This window comes from Suricata suricatta, chromosome 10 (assembly GCF_006229205.1).
Source record: "Suricata suricatta isolate VVHF042 chromosome 10, meerkat_22Aug2017_6uvM2_HiC, whole genome shotgun sequence".
NCBI classification, from domain to species: Eukaryota; Metazoa; Chordata; class Mammalia; order Carnivora; family Herpestidae; genus Suricata; species Suricata suricatta.
Genome location: NC_043709.1, coordinates 77288404 through 77306532, shown reverse-complemented (window position 1 = coordinate 77306532; position 18129 = coordinate 77288404). Strand labels below are relative to the sequence as shown.

The following is an 18129-nucleotide window of genomic DNA, read 5'->3' as shown; positions in this document are numbered from 1 at the left end:
TCCAAGTGATATAAAGCACACTAAGGCTCTGCTCCTTAACCCAAGCAACTTCTGAGCTATAAATAAATAGAAACACAGGTAATTTAAAGACAAGAGAAAATGAATTAGAGTCAATAAATCTAATCATTTATTTTCTACTTTGGATATCTGTTTTGACAACAGCCCACTTTTAAAATACTCCTTGCATCTGCATTCAAAATAAAACAAACCCACACATGACACTTTTTAAATGACATCTTCATGGAAAAAATTTTGGAAACTGCTTACAGTCATGGTTGACAAGTGCTGCCAAGTGTGCATGACCTCGGGGATGTGGAATTGCCCTGAAAGGAAGAAAAAAGATTAAAGTCATAATATTTAAACGAATTAAAATCAGAAAGGAGATCTTTCCTAAGCTATATAATCTTCTTAATATATAATAAAAACATGTTTGTCCTATGTTTTAAGCAGCTAAGTCTACTTGTCTCAGCCATGCAATAAACTGGGGACTGGCAAACTGTTTCTGTGAAGTGCCAGACAGTAAGTATTTTAGGCTTTGTGGGCCAATATGCAACACTGAAAATATATGTAGTTAGTTACACAAGAAGAAAGAAAGTTTTTCATGAACCTTTTTCTCTTTTTTTGAGAGAAAATAAGCAAGCATGCGTGAATGGGGAGGGAAGGGGTAAGGGATGAAGGGCGGGGAGAGGGAGGGAGAGAGAATGAGAATCTTAAGCAGACTCCACACCCTGCATGGAGCCACACATAGCAATTAATCCCACAACCCTGGGATCATGACCTGAGCCAAAATCAAGAATTCGACACTTAGCCAACTGAGCCAGCCAGGTACCCCAACATTTAAAATATAATAGTTATAACTAAGTATTTTTTTTGGTAGTTCACTTGCAATTTAAGTTGGAATTTCCTTAAGTACACAGCTAAATGGATTTTGAAACATGTAAATTTCCTTTGCACCTGCATCAAGATCTGATAACGCTTCAGGAACTATAGTTTGAGGTTGGAAAATATATACAAGAATGGAGATCTCATTTCTTGTTTTAACTTTTGACAGTGCAGGCTGTCAAAGCACGGGAAGCAAGGAAAACCACTTAAAATCATTGGACATCACTTACCATTGAAATAACTTTACCACAATATGAGTTCCATATGTAAACAATGCTTCTGCTTATAATTTTAGGCTAACCTCACTGGGAAACATTATCCAGGCTGCACAAAACTTCACTTTCAAAGCTATTCAGCGTTCAATAATAATGGTTGACAACATTTTTCTTATTCAGAAAAATTTCAATCTTGGTCCTGGGCTCCAAAATCACAAAAATCTTTACCACTGACTCCTGTCAAGCTATTATGTAGTAGCACAAGTTGTAATATTCACTTTTTTTCTGACAAGTTCATGAAAACGACAAGGCTTATGTTCATGAGAGCAAATGAAGTTCACCATCGACACTATCAGTTCAATAATACATGCTAGATTCAAATATTTTCTGTGAAGTAGTCTGATGATACAGTGGATAACGGTAGGCTTTAAACACCTTACATTTCCACAGGCTTTGAAAATTTACCCATGTAAGCCTTTTTCTGCTTCACACATATTTACTACCAGCAACACACTGATGTTCTCTCAATTTCATTGAACATTTTTTTGTCTATAGGTTTTCCACACAGGCTATTCATAGACAGTAATTCTTCAATCACTTCAAACTCACATTGACTCCTCAAAAAACTGAACAAGCAGTATTAGTAACTCCCGTTCACTCATCAAGAGCTAAGGAAACCCACTCATATCACCTGCCTGGCTCTTTAACTGACTATTGGCTACTGCTCTCAATGGTCTTCAGTTGCTAGAGCACTTTTCTCACCAAAAAGCTAACCATCCAAAGCCAGTCTATTTTCCCCGGATGCATTTCTTTGGTTGGTGCGCACGCGCGCACGCGCGCGCACACACACACACACACACACACACACACACACACACACACACACACACAATTCCATCAGCCTGCCAGTAAGTGGCTTTCCCTTCCTTAGCATTGGCTAACCATGAGTCACGTGTAAACTTACTGTGTTTGCAGTCCTCAGTTTCATTTTCTATTTTTATGAAGAAATTCTGCTTATGTTTAGACATTCCCTTTTAAATTTTATTTTTCCTGAGAGTTGGTGATATTGTCATGAGTGCTTAATCTGCTAATATTGATGTGTCCTGTATCTTTAGAGCATAGCTATAGCGTCACCACATAATAAACATTCTATACTGAGGTCAAATTTGATTAAATAATCCACACTCCACTGTGCTGTAATAGTATATCTGAAACCCATATTTCTTTTTCTTTTCTGACAGAATGCAATAAATAAATAAAATGCAATGGGAGAGCAATACACAGGGCATCTGTAATGTTGTCAGGCTGTGTCATAACTTGTTATAATTTGTAGGGCACGTGGAGTAGCAGCACAAAGTGATGAGTCACATACAGTCTTTGTCACAATTACTCAGTCCTCGTATTGTAGTGTGAAAGTAGCCACATGTAAACAAGTAAGCATGACTGTGTTCCAGTAAGACTTTATTTTTGGACAGTGAAATCTGAACTGCATGTATTCTTCACGTGTTACGATATATTGTTCCAAGCGATTTTCAGCGAAGGAAAGATTGTTTTGCAAACTGGAGGGCTGGGAGGAAGCATTTCTGGCTGTCACAATTATTGCGGGCAAGTCACTATTGGCATTTACTGGACGGCAGCTAGGGAAGCAAGGCAACCTGTACTGGAGACCCGTCTCACACACAAAAACACAGTCCCTCATTCCACCTTGCATGACTTCCAAACCCTCTAAGCGGCATTCATGAAGGTGAAAAACCTATGAATAATGATCTGAGTCTAGAACTTAACTCCATTTAGCTACACAAAGTACTTTGTTTTAGTTTCAATATATACTAAATTTCCAAGGAAGTGGAGAAAATATTACACTTTGTTTTGTTTTCAGTATTACAGAATTGTTCCCTATTTCAGAATCAACAGAAATACCATTCATAATATTTGAACAGCTAATACATCTGTCTCATTCTGCATATGCAACTGATATAAACCTAATGATTCTACATAGCTTCTGCCTATTCCATTACCTTACCTAATGTATTCATGCTCAAACATTTGCATATTGAAATACTATTATGTTACAAAACATGTTCTTTTTATTTCTCCTTTATATTACAGTTGAGAATAATCTTGCTGAGAAGGTAACAGGAGATCTTCAAAAAGATCAATACTGAACTTGGTAAATCTAGTACCAAAAATTAGGAGCAGATTTATAAGACATCCCATAGATAAGGATAAGATACAAACCAAATACTTTCCCATCTGGCGTCCCTTATTTACGGCATAAATTATCACACGGAGAGAGAAGTGAGATTTAGAACCAAGGCCATAATATAGAGGCTCATAAAACATCAAAGTTATCCTCTTTCACTTTCAGTTAATTTGGGTTTAGGATATCATTTGTAACCATAAGAGCAAAAATATCTTCTAAATTTCTCTGAGCAAATTATTATCTGTTGTCTGCATGATACCAAGAAATTCTAAGGTCCCCAACTACAAAATCAGTCCTGGCAACTGTAAGAAAATGACAAAACATGAATGTCAAGAAGAATGCGACAAGAAAGACATACGTTTGATCTTGTCATTGTAAACACTGAAAGAATATTGCATAAAAGACTTACTCTATTTATCTCTCTATATAACAAAAAATCTCTAGTAATTTTTTTCCTGCTTTATGGGCCCTTTCTCCTTTATATATAAAATTCCTAATCATTCACTAGTGTTCAAAGGTTTGCCTCAATAAAGCCTCTGCTGAAGTGCAGGCTAAGTCTAGTACCCTGTTATATAGTTTCTTATCGGCCATACTTATCTTCTACAGCTTCAATACAACTATAATTAAATAATTACTAGTGTAATTCACTGTTCAAAGTTTGGATTCTCTCACAGAATGTCAGTACCATACAGGCAAAAGCACTTTCTTCTTGGTTTTTTATGGTTTCATCCTTAGTATCTAGCTTGGTACTGTGCACATAGCAAGTACTCAAAAAATGTCTTTTATGATGAAGAATTGTTCGGTTTTGCAACTCTAGATGGAAGGAAGGAAGGATAGAGGGAGGGAGGCATGGAGAGAGGGAGAGAGTCAGAGAATCTATTTACTCAGAACTTTACCAAGTGTTTATAGCATAGGACAGTATCTATACTGGTGCTGCTCATGAAGGGAGGTCATCTGATATTTTTCCTTAATTTCTACATACTTTATCTCTGGCACTACTAACTTCTAACTACATCAAAATAGTTTTCTCAAATTCATCAGGGATTACATTTTGATGACAATCATCAAAAGGAAAAACAAAACAAAAACCTAATGCCATCCAACAACATGAACAAATTAACAAACTGTCTAGATAAGAGCTTCCTGGCTACTAATAACTTGGCAAGTAGTAAGTTTTCATCCATATCCACTTATAGCTCATTTAATTTATAAACTATAACATGACTGTTTTACTTTTGTTTTGAAGTAGTTTTTAAAGTTAGTAGTCTTCTTGGAGCACTTGGGTGGCTCAGTTGAGCACCTGACTTTGGCTCAGGTCATGACCTCACAGTTTGTGGATTCAAGCCCCACCTCAGGCTCTCTCCTGTCAGCACAGAACCCACTTCAGATCCTCTGTCTCCCTCTCTCTGCCTGTCCCCTGCTCGCATACACACACACACACACACACACACGATCACACTCTCTCTCTCAAAAGTAAACATTAAAAAAATAAATAGGGGCACCTGGGTGGCTCAGTCTGTTGAGTGTCTGACTTGGGCTCAGGTCATGATCTCACGGTTTCTGAGTTTGAGCCTGCGTCAGGCTCTGTGCTGACAGCTCAGAGCCTGGAGCCTGCTTCAGATTCTGGGTCTCCCTCTCTCTCTGCTCCTACCCTGCTTACACTGTCTCTGTCTCTCTCTCAAAAATAAATATGTGTTAAAAAAATTTTTTTTGACTAAACATTAAAAATGTTTTTAATAAATAAATAAAGTTAGTAGTCTTCCGTATCCTGAGATTGAAGCCCTGAATGATAAGTCTCAAAACATCAAAAATATAGATACACAACACTGTAAATAGTCCTTTAATAGTTACATGTTAGGGGTTCCTGGGTGGTTCAGTTAGTTAAGCTGACAGCTCAAAGCCTGAAGCCTGCTTCAGATTCTGGGTGTACCTCTCTCTCTCTGCCCCTCCCCCACTTGCTCTGTCCCTGTCTCTCAAAATACAATAAAGACATTTAAAAAAGTAGTTATATGTTATTTGATTAGCAAAGACTTTACTTTTAAACCAAGCGGCCAACTTGTCTAAAGTATTTTCAGTAAGTTAAAAGAACATACTTGCCCACAGTTATGTGAAAATTCCCCGCTACTTTATTGACATAGAGATGACCACGAATTCTGCAAGCATCTGGAGGCTGTGATGAATCATCTTCCCTGTTACAACATGAGAGGAAGGATTACTTACAGCACACTCAACACAGTCACCCTCCTGGGACAGGAACATTTTGTAGAGAGGGAAAAAATCCCTAGATAGATTTTTAGGTAATGTTCTAAATGTCCAAAGTACAACAGGAGTGCTTTGAAGTCTACACATTTATAAAAACTCATACATCTACAAAGTAGAAAAAAATACATAATTATAGATAGATAGTCACACAAATCTAAAATTCCATGGGTTCCCCAGTTCATATCTGGCCACAGGACTATGAGAAGAATTAGTACAATAAAAATATAATTTTGTCAGCTGTTTCTGGCACTGGAGAGGACAGAGAAAGATGGAAGTAAGAATGTGGGAAGGCACGCCATTTAAGTTCAAATAGACAATGACATTTTCCTCCTAAGCAAATGTCAAACCTCTGTATAGTTTTAAATTTAAATGACCATTTTCATGATCATACCATTTCTAAGTATCACCTATTCTAACCTATAAAAGAGAAAAGTGAAATAAAACAAAGTTCTTAACCAAAGTTTCTATATCCTGATAAAATAATCACAAATGCAATTAATTAGTTCTTAAAACTTAATACAATTTTATGTGGAAGTTATGCCATATACACATAAGAGAAAAATTAAGTGAAAATAAAATAATATTATTTGTGATAATCCTGATCATTATCACAGGCTATAAATTTAAGAGTAAAAAGAAATCTTCATCATACAGAATGATTACATCTTCTCTAAGAAACGAGATTCGGACAACTACACCAATACTAAAATTTTGTCACGGTAAACTCATAATAAATAGTTGTAGATTTAAAAATCACATCTCACCTTGTTGGAAGTGCTGTTACTCCACTTTTAAAAGCACTTTTAAATATCACATCTTGAAGTGAATGTTCTTCTTGAAGTCTACTCTGAATCAGCTGCAGCATCCTACATACAACATCAACAAGCAACGGCCACAACCAGATTTAGGTGTACAAGAAAGCCAACACTTTTTTCAAATAACAATGGTTAGCTGATTGACTTAACCCATACATTTATTAGTACAGGACTTTATTCTAAAATAAAGTACCAAATTTTCTTTGGTCATTTCCTTAAAAGTAGGAAAAGTGATGTAGGGCAGCTACAGGTCTAACAGCGGAGGTCCACAGCCTATCTGATGGCTTGAATAATAGGCGTGTGGTCAGGGTCGTGAAGGAGGAGCTTCTGCTCTAAACTCTTTCACGCATGGATGCAGCCATTATAAAATCCTTATCTTTCACTGGGTACTGAATAAAGTGTAACAGGTACAAAGAATAAGACAAGTACCACAGATCTGGTGGACTTAAGTGGGAGATTACTGGAGTATAAACAAGCATCTAATTCTCATCACAAAATAGGCCATAGTGCCACTTAACATCGCCTGGTGTCTTTTTCCAAAGAGAAATGTTATTCTATGAGACCCTCCTAAACAAAATACTATACTCGATCTATATTTTTAAAAAGACTATCAGCATATAAGGCACAAGACTACAAAACAAAGTATACATTTGAGAACCCATCCTTCGATTTTCTTTTTAAATATACCTAGCCCTAGAGAACAAATTAGATTTTTTTTTTACAAAATTCTTTTTGTTCACAATAACTTATAAAATTATTTATTGAACAACAAAACCAAGAATTTCTCCCTCTCTCCCTTTCTCCCTAACATTTCTTCCAACAGGCCATGTTATTTCCTACCATTTTTAGCAATAACTTTGTATCTTTAAATATAATTCTATTTACCTCCTTTAATTCTACATCTTTAGGTAACTAAAATCCAAATCATCCATATTAAAGTTCAAACTCACCAAGTACAAAAATTATACACAGAAGGACAAATTGACAAAACAGAGGACACTGAAACTATTCTGTAGATACTATAATGGTAGACATATGTCAGTATCCATTTGTCAAAATTCATAGACTGTACAACACCAAAAGTGAAACTTAAAACAATGGACTTTGGGTGAAAATGATGTATTGGTGCAGGTTCGCAGATTGTAAGGAAACGTACCACTATCAATGTACCACTGATAATGGCGAAGGCTGTGCATGGGGAGTGGGGGGGGAGGCAGTGGATATTTGGGATTTCTGTACTTTTCACTCAATTTTGCTTTGAATCTAAAGCTATTTTAAAAAGTAAAGTCTTCTACGGTGTATCTATGTAAAACTTGGGGAAATCATAAACAGACAGAGGCACTTAGAAAAGGAAGCAGATGTAAATCTAACATTTCACTTCCCACCGTAATGACAAACACTCTTTAGAAGTGCCAGTGAATGATCAAATACACACCATTCACTAAAAACACTGGTAAAATAGGTCTATTTAAAATAGCAAATCACTTTTACACTGTAAATTTAGTTCAGAATAAAATCTAAACCTAGAACTAAAAAGCAGAAATCAAAAAGGTTATGTCTAGGGTTTGAGATGTATTTACTGCTATAGGAGAGAGATTAACTGGGATCTTAAATATTTTTGAAAAGCAGAATACCAACTGAGAGAAAAACTTAATCTCTTTGAGCAAACTCTAAAGGTAAAGAACCATTTAATATGTACATTATTTAGGACGTTAGTCCTTTGGTATCTCTAATCCATTCTAGAATATTTGTTTAGAAGCAGAGCTGATAATCTAGGAAGATTCAACAACCAGATCCTATTTTCAGATTTACACCTCTCAAGACTTAAAATCTTTGGATCTAATACGACCATAAATTGAAAGTTTATTTGTTGTGTGTCTTGTATTTACAGAGTCCAATTTTAGTGCTGAGCAGTGGAAAAAGAGGTTGATGACAGCAAACTCTGTGAGTGTATAACTTTTGCCTCAAAATATATCAATATCCAAGTGTATACTCCTATATGAAGATATGTTAAAAAAAACTCCACTAAGATGGAAAACAACCATCATTTTAATAGTAAAAACACAATGTCCTGAACACTGAATAAAATTCCAGATGAAAGGAGGCTTCTAACTTTAATATTTCTGGATTAAAGTAATGTATTTTATCTCTGGATGGCTTTCTACTAAAAGCACTAGAAGCCCAGAGACAACTACATTTGCTTTCAGCCTTAACCTAAAATCTCCCCAAATGATAGAACTGGAAATTAAAAGAGAAATGTTTTTGAAATGTACTTAGAAAGAAAAAAATGGGTAAAAAAAAAAAAGTTTTTGCAATAATTTTAAATTAGGTAGAGCCTTTGTAAGCATAAGATATAGCCTGGAAACCAAAAAGAAAAAAAGAAAAAAGCACTATATGGGAGTAGGGGTGGAGGAACAATTTATAATAAAGGACTATTAAAAATTATAAAGAGAGGTGCCTGGGGGGCTCAGTCGGTTGGGCGTCTTACTTCAGCTTAGGTCATATCTCACAGTCCGTGGGTTCGAGCCCCATGTCAGGCTCTGTGCTGACAGCTCAGAGCCTGGGGCCTGCTTCAGATTCTGTGTCTCCCTCTCTCTGCCCCTTCCCCACTCACTCTCTGCCTCTCTTTCTCTCAAAATAAAATAAAGACATTAAAAAAAAAAGTTTTAATTATAAAGAAAAAAACCCAACAACAAAGCAAAATGTACATAAGGCATGAATGAGCAGTTTCACACAAAACAAGAAATACAACAGGAAAAAACCATATAAAGATATTCCAGTGATTCATAAAGAAATGTGAATTAAAGGCATAATACAATTTTTCACCAAAGTATTGGGAAAACTAAAAAAGCATGGTTATACCCACTGTTGGCGAGGTTGTATAGAAAGAAGCACTCTCACAGTTTTACAGTGTAAGTAAAGATATTTTGGCATTGCTTATCAAAATGTATTTTTTCACAGGTTTATTGAGATATCTTAACATATTACATTGGATAAGTTTAAAGTGCATAATAAATGACTGACAATCTAAATGTCCAGTAATAAAGATCAATAAATAAAAACTATAGTTTATCCATAAAACAGAATACTATATGTAGCGAAATGGAAAGATGTCCAAAATACCAGGCTATGTAGAAAAAAGCAAGTTCTAGAACAAATGTATGGAGAGATCCCATTTGTGTTATGGGGAAAAAAAATAAGCAAACATGCAAACATACAGAAAATTATAAATGAACAGAAAATTTCTGGAAGTCTACACAAATTTAACTCTGGTTATAACTGCTAGTCAGCAGCACTAAGGATAATGATGAAGAGGCTTTTATTTTTAATTTATACCCTTTACTTCATATACTTTCTATTCAAACTGAATATTAAACGATCACATATTGCCTTTTAAATATTTAATAAAATTGTAAATGAAAACTAAAATGTACTTATAATTCAAAGTACACTAGAGAAAAAAATTATACAAAACTCTCCTAAAATTGAAAAACTTTTTGAAATTATGAAGATTAAATACTATATTCTGCTAATATTTCACCCCTAAAACTGCCCAGAAAAATGTTAATCTATGAATAATTCCCAATGGACAAAATAGAGAAAATATGATCTAGATTTCATGGATCACAATACTTTAACATATTACCTCTGCCACTCTTTTTGCTGTGGTGAAAGATCAAATATTACCTGAAATAAAGAAAAACATAATCACTAGCACTGTCAATTTCTCTTGGCTTTTATATCATAATTAAAAAAATTTCTTTGAATAAGTAGCAGATTTATAGTATTGATAAAAACAAGTATTCATGATTTACATTTAATCTTCTGTAAGTAAAAAAATAAAACTTAAAATACTCTTACTCAAAACAAATATAAAGAAATTTTACTAATCACAAATATTTACCTGTTACAATTATCCACATTTATAGGAATGACCACAAGCTGATACTCTGTCCTATGCACAAAGTGGTATTTTAGGACTTAAAATCATTTAAATGATATTTGCATGAAAGTTTTTTACAAAAGAAAAAGAAAAACATAAAGCCCAACTATAATATCCAGCATCCAAAGCCCATATTCTTGCCAGAAAAATACCATGATAAAATCAATAATTTTGAAACAACCTACAGAAATCTCCCCATAATTCCCAAATATATGAATAAAAATAAGGAATAATTCAAAAGTTGTATTTAAGTAGTATCTTCATCAACTCAAAGTCAGACTAGGTGACTTGTAGAATCAGAGGGAAATATGCAAGCTTTTCATGCTTTGTGGCAATATCCACAATTTAGCTTTGCAATAAAAAGGTCACTTTGGATATTTATAAAGGTAATTTATAACAAAGCATATTGATTCTACTTTTTAAATTTAGCAATATTAGTTTTCCATCATAATCAGGTCCTAACCTACTACTCTCTCTAAAATCCTCAGTTCTTTAATCAAAGTGGAAGAATCCTTCATTCTATCAAACAGTTCTACATCTGGTAATTCAATTATACCAACCTGAAAATTTCCTCTCCTGTAATTGTGACCCTCATGTCTATCTAAATCCTACACACCATATTCTCCAAGTTAAATTGCCTCCATCTTCCTGATTACAATAAAATTATCTCTGATTACTCCTCCTGCTGAACTTGTCTACAACATGCTTCCCACCTTTTCCCCCACCGTAGCACACTAGAAAAATGCTAACATCTTTAAAACACACAATGACAAATAGGAGGCTGCATGCACCTGCTTCCCAGTTACCTTGTAAATAAAACTTCTGAAGGTAGGGACTATGTGATTCTTCTTTTGACTTCCCCAAACTGCTAAGTGTAGTGCATAGCGGGGGGAGGAGGGAGACAAAGGAACTACTGAGTAGCCTACTGCATGCTAGGTACTATGTTACTTAATCCACTAATTTCCTCATTGAATCTTCAGAACAAGCTCTGAGTTTCTTATTATTCTTGCCTTTTTTTAATGTGACGAAGAAGTTCAGTAAGTTAAAAACTTTTTCCAAAATCAGAGAAAAATCAGAGTCCATATATAAATCCAGCTCTGTCAGATTCCTTACTTTTCCACCACTTTTTAAATTCTTGTAAGTAAAAAAATAGTAATGAAATATTTTAGTAAATAACAAAGTAGTACTCTCATAGCATAATGTGTGATCATGAATTGGAACCTAGTAAAGTTATTATGGTTAAGTTTTTAATATTCAGAATACATACTAGGACAGTAAGTATGAAAACATAAAAACAAGTAAAAACTTTCTCAAATAATTTTACATTGTAAGTTTTTACTTAAATATTTTAAATTAGAACAAAGGACTGAATAGTTACCAGAAATACTGCTGAACATTTTAAAAATTTTTAATAAAAAGTATACTTTCTGGCCAAAACATGACTTTTAATTATATGACAGTTAAATTTAATCTGGCAGAGTGGGGGAGCAGGGTGGGGAGAGAGAGAGTCTCCAGCAGGCCCCATGCTCAGTGTGGGGACCGCAACACAGAGCTTGATCCCATGACTCTGTGAGCTGAAATCAAGAGTCTGTGGCTCAACTGACTGAGCCACCCAGGTGCCCCATAATACAGTTAAATTTAAATAAATTTTCCTGTCCCACAAATGACTGAAAGAGATGACAAACTGTTGACAATGTAATAATCAACAATCTTGTTACAACTGCATAATTCTAACACATTCCTCAGTGCCTAATACTTAAGAAGGTACCTATATTTCACATTTTGTGAAAAAAAAGAAAGGATAAAGTTAATGTTACTCAGGAGCTTAAAATCTGGCTTAGAGTGACAAGCTCTCCAGAAAATATATATAAACAAAATCAGGGACTTAACGAATGTGAAGAAAAACAGTAGGAATCAGAGACACTCATAATACGGAAAGAATGCTAAAGAAAAACCATAAGTAAATTTTAGAGGGTAAGTTCAAGATGATTAAGTCTCCTCATAACCAAATTTTCACCAAGTTCAAAGACACATAAAATGAGGACACAATCTATATTATCATTTTAAATAATTTTAAATTAGCTTCCATATGCTAGAAATCGTCAAGAAGTTATGCAAGAGTGCATACACAGGACAAAGGGAGACTAAATTGAGAAAAGAGTCCAAGACATCATTTATTTCATGGGACAAAGAAGTTTATGTTAGGAAACAAGGAATGTCCCTAATTCAGAGTAAGAGAGGAAACAGTGATAAAAGATAATAAGACACCCAAGGAAGGAGCAGTCTTCACCCTAGGAGTACTTTCAGGAGTTGGATCAAGTGCCAGAGACCACATGGTGAGGACATTCCAAAGCAGTGTTATTCCTAGCTCATATGTGGCCTGGACAGTGTTCTAAATTAAGCAAGAATGCTGCCACAGCTGATTGCTAATGAGGATGGTCACATCAGCTAAAGAAAGGAGGAGTTACCATAGCTCAGTTTAGCCTGTCAAAACAAACACAGAAAAGGAAATCTGGCTTGCCCAGGTGGACCACTCCATCATCCTGGACTAAATACCAACTTCTTTCTTCTGTTTCAAAAGCATCTGAAGGTCTAACATGATTTAAACGAAACACAATATAGAGTTGCCTGGGTGGCTAAGTCATTTAAGCATTCGACTTCCGCTAAGGTCATGATCTCATGGTTCATCAGTTCAAGCCCCACATTGGGCTCTGTGCTGACAGCTCAAAGCCTGGAACCTGCTTTGGATTCTGCCTCCCTCTTTCTCTGTTCCTTCCCTGCTCGTGCTCTCTTTCTCTCTCTCTCTCTCTCAAAAATAAGTAAAGGTTTAAAAAAATAATAATAATAATAATCATAAAAGAAACAGAGTATATCTAAACTTATACCCTTTCATCTAGGTCTGAAAAAAAAAGTGTGTGTTGGAGAAGGGGGGCAGACAGGAACGGACATAATTCAACAGTCTGTTTCAATTCACAGCCACTTTATATCCCCATCCTAAAGACAGACAAGAAAGTAAATAAATGAATATATAAAAAGATTCATTAACTTGAAAAAAGTGGTTAATCTCAGGTGTGAGAGCTAATCTTCCTCTATTCTTCTTATTCCTAGGAATGGTATCAAAGTGTTAAGTTTTTCTAATCATTTCTCACTGATATTTAGCATCATGAAGACAGAAAAGATGGAATAATCTATGATATATTAATGATACAGAATATAATCATTGAATTTTAAAATATACGAAGGCACTGAAAAGAAGATTGGTCATGCTGGATCAAGGTAATCTCCCAGAACTCAGAGGAGAAGTACGAAATACGCATCTAATATAAGAATTGATAAGGATATTGAGAACCACTCCATGAGATTCAACATCGTATGGTAAGAATTTTAAAAAGCAGAGGTAAAACCATTGCTTTAAACAAAATTAAAGCAAATAAATAAGCCAAAAAATATATATATAGAAACTTCAAAATTCAGATCATTAAGATCAACAAGAACCAAAGGACAAACAAACAAAAAACCCCCAAAAACATCCACACCCAAAGGGGATCCACACCTGGATACATGGGATAAATTGTGAATTGCAAAAGGAAAAGGAAAAAAAGCATTCAAGCATGAATATGTTATATATGAAGGAAAAAATAATTTCATCAGAAGACAATGAAGTCTGTAAATTTAGAATACAAAACACCATATCCTAAGCCACATTTACGTGTATGAAGAACAGAGCAACATAGGCAGTCATGCTAGAGCCTATAAAATATAGCCCACATATTCTTACTGATTAAGAAGTCTCAAAAAGTCCTCTGCAAAATGGTAAAAAATGGTAGAAAATAAAAGCATTAGAGTTCAAACTGAATAATTATTCTTAAAATAGTATGAAATCTAATACAAACATCGTGTCTAATATTAATTACCGAAATCTACATTTATGGATAGTAGTTTAATAAGTGATAACATGGTACCTGAATTTGAAAGGTACCTAACCTCATTAAAAATTACTGTGAAATCAATTTCTTTTTAGTGGGAATACAGGAATTAGGGAGCAGAGAGATTCAGTGTGGCAATAACAAAGTTACCTTTTCTTTAGATATTTCTACTTAAAAAGTGTGTATCAAAAGGCATAAATATATTTTATTGCTATAATCTATAAATAATTTGGTAATCAAAACTGACCTAAAGGCTTCCTTTATTTTCCATGACAATTCAGCTACTTCTAATCCTTCTCCATCACCTTTAGTCTTCACTTTGCAATTTGCTTAAAGAAGTGTTCACAACTGTCAATGATAAATAAAAGGACTCAAGAACGCATGGGTAAACAGAAGTACCACAAAGCCGACAAACCAGTGAGCAACTCAAAGTGGCTGACAGTTCTGTTCCTTATTCCCTAAAGCTTCCTTGGAGCTGGTTATCGTGACTTATTATCACTGCTCCTATGTGTTACCTGCCCCTGTCATGTGGTGGTGTTTCTGATAAGTTGGTTACATCATACACAACTTGTGTTATGAAAACAGTAGGAGAATGTCAGAATTTTACTAGCTTTGAGAAACGGAGATGTGAAGGAGAGAGTAATAAATGCATAGAAAATTTCTCCTCTGGATATTGCTTCATTCTTGATTATGGTCAGAGAAATACAGCTCACACATTTTTAAAGACTTAAATCTGGTAAGAGTATAATACAAATAGGACAGAATTTCCAAATCATTTGAAGAAAATAAGAAAATTTCATCATTAAAGCAACTGTAAGAGAAAAGAATACTATTAGGAAGCACTAACAAAAAATATAAAACACAAATAAGGCTATAAAACAGACTGTACAGCCTTATCCACTTAGCAGTGGTTACCTCAAGACTTTGGTATTAGATATAACTTCTCCCTCCCCCAAATCTTCATAAAGAATATGAATTACTTTTGAATTAAAAACAAAAAAGCCTAGTTCATACCAGAAAAAGCATATATCAAAACTGTCTTCAAGAAAACAATACCTCAAAGCATATTATTTAAAAAAAAATGTGCATGAAACTTACTGGTTCATAAACTAGACCATCTGCAGATGCAACCATTGTTTCTGCTAAATCCAATACATCTGCTCCAACATCTGCATAAAAAAATTAGAAGTTTTACATTCTATATTCAGAGCCAAACTATATCAGGTATAAATTAACAAACTGAGATGACTAACAGAAAATTCAAACATAAAATCACTTTCCTATCCTACTTATTTGTTCAAAAGTAAAAACAATAGCATTATGTAGTTTTGGTGGAAAGTATTCAAAAATCAATAATTTTTTCTAGTTCTTGCTCAGTAAATATTGTGTAGTGTAATGCAACCTCAGAATCTTATAGTAAAAACCAAAAACTCCCTTCACTGAAGAGCTTTGCAAAAATGATCAAGAACCTAATCACAAGTACTAAATGGCTGCTATATGAAATATTAAATACAAAAATTATTTGTAGAAATTAAAAGAAAGTTATAGGAGAAAACTACTGATGACTTTTTAAAAGTCAACAAATAGAACAAGTTTATTTTGAAACAGTTAAAATTTTAATTCTATTCAAACATCTAAAATAAGGCCAAATATGATATATTCAGTAATAACACAAATTCATAGTTTAAATATAATGTGCTTCTCTACTCTTTAAACCACTACCATACGGAAAAATTAATGAAAAAGGAGATTTAAAACTTTTCTCAGATGAAATCTCCCAGAAATTAATCTCCTTAGTTAGATAAAACTATTTCACAGTTGAAGAATTTTTGTCTGAACTACTAAATTCTTGATCTTTATATTTTAGGCAGTAACTCAAAAGATATCTTTCATGCAAAAGCATCTTTTGACAGCAATACTGACTTAAACATTATCTATCTAGCATATTAACATTTTCCTACTTCTGCCAGTATAATCAAGTGAAGTGAGAAGAAAACAGAAAAGAGTATCATCATTAAGTTAAAAGACTTGAATCCATATTTTAATATGCACGAGTAAAAGTAAAGGACAGTAAACCAAAACAGTCAAACAGGATATGTTTGTAGAGCAAGGATGTAAAACTGGTACTCCAAATAAGAAAGAAATAAATGAAACATCTAAATTAGAACTCTGACCCACAAGAATTTCCTCCAATTATCTTTTTAATTCTACTAATATGAAAGTTAAATCCCCTTTTTATGGAGAAGAAATTTAAAGAATATAAGCTGGGTAAAAAACTAACTTGCATTATTAAATAACATGATCACAGCATTTTAAGTTGTCATAAAGGAAAAGATAAAGTTAAGGCACCACTGGTGGTTTTACTTTTTATTAGCAATTGATTAAACCATAAACAATAAATGGATTCATCAAGTTAATGTGTACTTACACTGACACTTCATAGCAACAGTAATATCTATATTGATTCTCAATTTGCTAAAAGACAGAAAGAAAACATTAGTAATACCAAGTAATCAACAAAACATAAGAAATCTAAATCAACAGATCTATGAAAACTTGGATTTCAAACAGAATACAATATGTTGATTAGAAACTGAAATAGGGGTGCCTGTGTGGCTCAGTCGGTTAAGAGTCCAACTCCAGCCCGGGAGGAGCCAAGATGGTGGAAAGGAAAGGAGCTCTGTAAACTTCGTCTGCCCCATCGATCGAACTGAGAAGGACATTGCTCTCATCTGTAAGAGCGGAAGGAGAAAATACGGACTCCAGAAGGAAGAGAACCTGAAGGATACCTGAGTGAGTGAGTGCGAACTGGGGAGATTGGAAAACGGGCCAGCCCGAGACGGGCAGGGGAGGTGGGAGCCTCAGCCCAACGCAGGGCAAGCACGTGGAGCCCGAGAGACAAAGGGAAGAGACAGAGAGACTGAACACGCTCATAGTACTGTCTCTGGGGAAGAGGTAAAGAATGCTTAACTGCGCTTGGAGAAGCTCACTCCATAGATAACTGCTGGGTAGCCTAAATCCCAAACCCAGTTGGTGCAAGGGAAGGAACAGCTTCCAGCCCAGCGCCATCTTGGCAAGGAGTCGGCCACCACTGCAGGGGCGGTGTCAGGGGTGCTCACTTCGACCTCGGTTTTGGGAGTGGGAGCACGCACCTCATTTCCTCGGCGCATTTCGCCCCCAGCATTGGCCGCACGAACCCTGAATCCCGGGTGCCAACAGGGGAAAAAAATAGCCACCACCTCTACACAATCCCTGCAAAGAGTTGGTGGCGGTGGAGACCCGGGTGCGTGCCCAGGCTGCAGGAGCTCCCAGCTCATTTCCAGCAGCTCTCGGGTGCCGCCTCTGGCAACAGCTATGCCCGCCCTCATTCCTCCCCCAGCTAATGCAATCCCTGCTGGGGGTTGAGTCTGCAACGATGCTCAGGCACATCACCTCCTGCTGCACATCTCGCCCCAGGCAGGGGCAGCCAAAATCCCAGCCTGAGCCAAGACAAATTGATTCCTCCCCCTAAGAGGCCAGCAACCAAAACAAAAACATCTCATCTGTGGTAGCATAAAAAGTGCATGGACTGGAACTTTGAACCGAGGAGGGCCTTGAAAATACAACTTGGCTCAACCGCGGCAAAAGGAGATGGGACTCATTAGAGTGGCCTACAGTTCATAGTTCAGCAAAGCTTGGCATGACACCTGCCTATCTAATCTCTGCAGACACCAAGGCAGAGCCTCTGAGAGCAGCCTCCAAGACCTACCACATCAAACCACGCCTATCCAAGAGGGGGAGCTGCCATTTTTGTTTTAGTTGTTGTTGTTGTTGTTTTTGCTTTTTTTAAATAATTTTTTTCTTTTTTTCTTCATTTTTTTTCTTTTCGCTTTTTTCTGTATTT

The 18129-nt window shown here is 35.4% G+C and overlaps 1 protein-coding gene across 1 annotated transcript in view; it reads right to left on the bottom strand.

Annotated features, from left to right (window-relative positions):
* The window catches only part of ERGIC2 (ERGIC and golgi 2), a 44959-nt gene that overhangs the window by 13135 nt on the left and 13695 nt on the right, over positions 1-18129 (bottom strand). Inside the window, exons 4-9 of the mRNA XM_029954412.1 lie at positions 16675-16721; positions 15345-15415; positions 10024-10064; positions 6327-6428; positions 5394-5489; positions 268-323 (exon numbers count right to left, since the gene is read on the bottom strand). Of these exons, the coding sequence (XP_029810272.1) occupies positions 268-323; positions 5394-5489; positions 6327-6428; positions 10024-10064; positions 15345-15415; positions 16675-16721 (413 nt within the window). The remainder of the gene's footprint in view (positions 1-267; positions 324-5393; positions 5490-6326; positions 6429-10023; positions 10065-15344; positions 15416-16674; positions 16722-18129) is intronic.